Source organism: Brachyistius frenatus, unplaced genomic scaffold (genome assembly GCF_029030835.1).
Source record: "Brachyistius frenatus isolate BFR_SWC_R1_liver_20210118 unplaced genomic scaffold, ASM2903083v1 Contig_5, whole genome shotgun sequence".
NCBI classification, from domain to species: Eukaryota; Metazoa; Chordata; class Actinopteri; family Embiotocidae; genus Brachyistius; species Brachyistius frenatus.
The window spans coordinates 884,395-890,044 of NW_027210604.1; the positions used below are offsets into that span (position 1 = coordinate 884,395).

General features: G+C 39.7%; 1 protein-coding gene across 1 annotated transcript; it reads left to right on the forward strand.

Annotated features, from left to right (window-relative positions):
• The first annotated feature begins 2,852 nt into the window (after window positions 1–2,852).
• On the forward strand, window positions 2,853–5,391 carry LOC138631452 (cornifelin homolog B-like). The gene is made up of 4 exons (XM_069716408.1): window positions 2,853–2,941; window positions 3,685–3,798; window positions 3,953–4,107; window positions 4,801–5,391. The coding sequence occupies exons 2-4, from the start codon at window positions 3,690–3,692 to the stop codon at window positions 4,921–4,923; spliced, it is 387 nt and encodes a 128-aa protein (XP_069572509.1). The 5' UTR covers window positions 2,853–2,941; window positions 3,685–3,689; the 3' UTR covers window positions 4,924–5,391.
• The last annotated feature ends 259 nt before the right edge of the window (window positions 5,392–5,650 follow it).

Sequence of the window (5,650 nt, forward strand, 5' to 3'; positions counted from 1 at the left end):
CGTAGTCCACGGGGCGCGAGCCGGATCGTAGTCCACGGGGAGCGAGCCGGATCGTAGTCCACGGGGCGCGAGCCGGATCGTAGTCCACGGGGCGCGAGCCGGATCGTAGTCCACGGGGAGCGAGCCGGATCGTAGTCCACGGGGCGCGAGCCGGATCGTAGTCCACGGGGCGCGAGCCGGATCGTAGTCCACGGGGAGCGAGCCGGATCGTAGTCCACGGGGCGCGAGCCGGATCGTAGTCCACGGGGAGCGAGCCGGATCGTAGTCCACGGGGAGCGAGCCGGATCGTAGTCCACGGGGAGCGAGCCGGATCGTAGTCCACGGGGCGCGAGCCGGATCGTAGTCCATCGGTGTCAGTTTGCTCGGTTTCTGCTGACTCGTGGTGGTCATCGGTTTAGGTCAAAGAAAAGCTGCCAAACGCAGACTTTTATTGGCTAGGACCGACGTCACGGTACAACCGCTACTGTACAGCCGTTCCTATGTCTAATGTCAAGTTAATAGATAAAACGAGCAATAATTTTTTCTAAATGTCAACAAATTTTGTTTGTAGCCAAAGTTGAATAAAGTATATTGTTCTCTGCGGTTAAATATATCGGAACACATTATGACATGTTTCTTCGTTACATTGACAATTAAGACCGTTTTGAATCAGTTCCACATGCAGCATGCTGCTGCAGGAAGCATGCAGTACAACATCACATGCATATCAATGATTAGTTTCTTAAAATACAACAAGCACCGCTGTTTATGTTTAAGTAACGTTTGCCAGCAGTTGAGCCTGAGAAGCACGAAGCGGCGTTGGAAGGCGTTATGTTCATGCAATTTATTTGCATAACGCCAAATCACAACACGAGTAATCTCAGGGCACTTGGCAAAACAAGGTCCTTACAACAGAACATTTTATTATGACAGAAAGGAATTCAATAGAAAGCCAGGCACAGTGGTGGGCGGCCGTCTGTGAGAGGAGAGCAGAGAGAGAAAAGAACAGCATAGAGGTTTAATTTGAAGGACAGTTTATCGCAGAATTAGCACAAGTCTTTCTTCATAGTCCTCAAAACCTTTTTGCTCAACATATCCAGGTTATATAGAGGTCAACTGTACGTGACACTCACTCCCTCCCCATCGTGTTAACGTTTGACAGCTTCAAAATATATAGGTGAAAATATAACCTCAGGCATCTGCATTCTTCTCAACCTTAGCTGACCAACTTTGACTCTGTCAAAAGGCTGAGTGTTTGATAGCGGCAAAGATTTTTTTTCATTTTTATAATCATTTTCCGCATCGAGGTTTTTAATGGACTTTAGCTCTTCAATTAAGGTTTAATTCTGAGGCAAAAATGTAAACCTTTCCCTGTCGCACTAAAACGAGAAATCCCTTCTGTCATGTGGTTGAAGCAAGTGTCAGTATTTTAATGGACCAGACTTTGTCGAACTGTAAAAAAATAAATGTTGCAAGTGCATATTAAACAAAAAGGATCTCTGAAATGAACTTGTAATTATTCAAACAAAACTAAATTATAACGACAACAAATTCGAATTTCAGTTCGAGGGTCTATGAGGGAGCTCTCAAAGAAAATAGTGCTCTCAATTTTAGCTGGAGAATACACGCCGGGAAGGAATATGTCCTGCAAAGTATCACCGCAGTTTATACGAACGCAACAAGGTCAAACAAACAAGGTCATCTACTGCGGAAGACGACTCGAGTTTTCTTCCGGTAATAAACGGTAAGAATCGAAATAGACAGCGAACCCAAATGAGATGCTGATTATGAACCGGCCGCTCTCTAAGCAGGTAAAAAAAAAAAAAAAAAAATGTCATTTGTCTTAGAAGCTTTGTGCAAAAGTGTAAAAACTCAATTATCACCTTTTTGCATCGTTGATCTTTTCAAAAGATCTGGTGACGATGCTGAAGAATGCCTTAAGCACTGACGGCTGCTGATGATCCACCATAAACAAACACATTCAACTATAACCAAGTTACATTCACGGGGGTAACTCCTGACTAAACGTGATATTCCATCAACCCGATCACGTAAAACAGGTCCTCCGTGAGATTCAGGCGTAGCAGGAATTCATGGCACGGCAGCTCTAGACAGAGGACAGGAGGAGTTTGTCTCTCTCTTCTTCTTTTTTTTTTCTTTTTTTTTAACAATAAATGTCAATCAAATCTCTTTCCATTTCATCACTAAAGATCACATGCTTTAGTGTGGTTTGAAGCTCTTGTGTAGGAATGGGAGAGTTTTATTTGTGATTCCAGCTCAGGTCTTCTAAAGGAGAACAAAGGTCTATTTATTTTGGATTTCTTGCTCAAAGAAGAACAAAGAAGCTTCCTTTCTGTCACAAAACCAATAATTGACGTCACCTCCTCTCATTCATTTGTTCAGTGAAGGAGGAAGACTTGCTGGCTGAATGACCCGACCCGGCCATTATTATTTACTGTACACGGTGAACCACTGATGGTCTAAGCAGAGGTCGCTTGTTTTCTTACGAGTGGGGGGGGGGGGGGATATGGGTGTAAAATCAGGAGACCCAATTGCGAAGCCAATGTCGGGAGGCCGCGTCATCGCTTTCAAAGGTTTTTGTTTTCTCCCACCAGAATAAAAGACGTATATGTATATATATACATATATATGTGTGTATATATGTATATCCTGTATGTTTGTATCCTGTACAAAATCAAATCAGACCTGCAGAGCAGTGTTGCATTTTAGACATGAAGCCTGGACCCCTTCAGCAGCTCCTCCTTTTGTTTTTTTTTTCCCACTGCTGGTCACGACAAGTAATGACACTGTGTCACGATAAGAAAAGGTGCTAGACGAACCGGTACGTCCCGTTTGTTCTCCTGCAGGTTTATCTGAACTCAACAATTGAACGTTTTTCAGTGCTGACTTCAGCTGTGAGAGGAGGTCCAAGTCAAAGCTTTCTTATCGGCAAACACAAAAGGTGAGACAATAACTACTTTAATATTTGATCTATTTGTTTATTAGTATCCCTGTGAAGTCAGTTTAATGAGGACATTTATAAAAAAAAAAAAAGGAAATTACTGTTTACACGTTAATTATCATAAAAACTAAATACCTTGGCTGAAATATATGATTTCCATTTAGGATGTAGGACTCCATTTGTGTATAATTTATTAATTCACAACAAAATTGCAGAGATGCACTTTCTTTGTTTTTGCAATCACATTAAAAAAAAATTTTTTTGTAGATGAATTATTATTATTGTTAAATTTGAATTATATTACACTGAATCACGACATAAGTTATTACAACTGAACATAGTAAGGTGAGACCCAACAGTTCCCCATTTTAATGTAGTTCACTTGTCAATATGTTTCTTCTTATCCACATACAGGAAGTGTTTCATTCAATTTTCTATTCATATCTCCTCTCTTTTTCTCAGCTGTTTGTACTTATAAACCATTCAATATCTGCATTCTCTGAATGATAAAACCTAGAATAGAAATATGTTTTTGTAAAATCCCTTTTTTTTTTTTGGTTCTCAAAGTTGTCCCATCAGGAATAAGGCACACGTAGCCGCCAGCTTCTGATCTGTTTTTGGGTAAAAGGAAGTGAACAGCCAGTTGTTCGACAACAACCTTACAGTTTATCTTTCTGTATGATTATATCTGACACACGGACCATTATTAAACATGTAATATAATCTCCTGCTTCCTCCTTTAGACTTCATGATGACTTCCAAAATGGTCATCCATCAGCCGCAGCCTGTGATGGAGGCCCAAGACTCGGACGAGTGGGTATCTGGGATATGTGACTGCTTCGATGATGTGCCCGAATGTACGTGTTGATTTATATTCAAAGCATATGAACTGGTTAACATGCTTATGTGTCACATATTTAACCAACTACTTTTAAAGAGCAATTTTATGAACTCAACTCCTCTTTGATGGCATGTGGTATATTTATTTTCATGTATTTCTTCCGGCTTAAGGCTGCTTTGCTTTCTGGTGCTGCCCATGCTTCGCCTGTAAAACCACCAAGGACTACGGTCAGTGTCTCTGTCTTCCCCTGCTGGACATGTTCGGCTTCATCCCAGCCGTCACCATGTCCATGAGGGTCTCCATGCGACAGCGCTATGGCATCAAAGTAAGGCCACCGTCTTCTGTCTTTCATATATTGACCATATTGACTGATTGATTGGGAACACATTTTTATGAACTGAAATTTTCCGACACACATTCAGTCGCCCGACACAATGAAATCTGATATTTGAGTGTTTTTATTTTGTATTTTCTTTGACCGAATCCCAAATTCATTTGGTGAAAACACAGAAAAATCTAAAGTAAACTCAACTTCATCCACATCATCAAATCTCCAAAGTCTCAGTTTCATTCAATAAAACATTTTTAAAATTTGTAAACACGTCCAGCCTGGTAAAATGCCAAAAGTTGACAAGTTGAAACTGTCCAAACCAGAAAAACAACTGTATTTTTGAAAACTTTTCCTGACATGATTCAACAAGATCAAATCTAACCATTGAAAGGTCACATCCGAAAACAAAATGTGACTTTGGAAGGCAACAACCAACAACCAATATTATTTTTTCAAACAATTTTACTTTTTTTTTGTTGTTGTTGTTGTTGTTATGGATAATTCATGTTAATCATCAGGTTCTTCTGTCACTATAATCCTTAATGATAAACTAAGGAGAACCTTATTTTAAAATGGATGTGGGATTTATTTAAACATGTATTTTTTTTAACTCTAATTCAATAATGTAAAAACCTCCGATCACATCGGCTCACCTGTTGACCTGACGTCGCTGTGATCCGTCCGCAGGGCAACATGTGTAAGGACTGCTTGTTTGCGACCTGCTGTAATTCCTGCACCTGGTGTCAGATGTCCAAAGAGATGAAGAGGAGAAACATCCAAGTTGTTTTGGTCGGTGCCAAAAACACATGACCTGCGCCTGCGCTCTTCATCCTTACCACCGGGGTTTGTCACATATTTCAATAAACTACAATCTGCATGGTATGTTAATAACATTTTGCTCCACCCTTTGAGAAGGTGTTGAAAAAGGGTTGTATCTTTATAGAGATATATATGTTCCCGTAATATTCATGTATTGACCTCAGCTGGGATGCTAGCATGCTAGTAATTTGAAACTTTGTTTTCTTGTACTTTATTTGCATTTTATGATCAGAAAATATGCTTAACAAGTTTTATCCAATCTTGTATTTCTTTTATTATGTGGCACATATTTACAACTGCTACTGCTATGAAGTTTACTTTTTTTTTTTTTTACAGGATATGCACATGCACATTTACTTTTGAAAAGTATACCTATTTTTGCGTTATGTCTAATATGTTTAACAAGTTGACTTTCATAAAATATTTTCCTCCGTTGTCAATAAAATTAATTAAAATGCAGATAGAATGCTGTTATTTCTTGTATTCATATAGGACACTTTTAATAGAAGGTAAACATTGTGAAATACATATGTTAGTCACAAATGTATAAAAGACAAAGGGAAAAACATGGCATGGAGAGCAGTAGAGTCATTTGCTTTAATTCAGATTCTTTAATTCAACTGAAATACTTATTACCTTCCACAGCCACTAGAGGGAGTCACGCTCTTCACAATGAGCCGACAGCTTGTTGTGGTTGAGGTCATAGTGGGTCACACAG

What these genes read in the sequence shown, in the direction of transcription:
- LOC138631452 (XM_069716408.1), top strand. Translation starts at nt 3,690, where the DNA reads ATGATGACTTCCAAAATGGTCATCCATCAGCCGCAGCCTGTGATGGAG. An exon ending in CTTCGATGATGTGCCCGAAT is followed by an intron (nt 3,799 to 3,952) that starts GTACGTGTTGAT and finishes TTCCGGCTTAAG; the next exon opens with GCTGCTTTGCTTTCTGGTGC. An exon ending in GACAGCGCTATGGCATCAAA is followed by an intron (nt 4,108 to 4,800) that starts GTAAGGCCACCG and finishes ATCCGTCCGCAG; the next exon opens with GGCAACATGTGTAAGGACTG.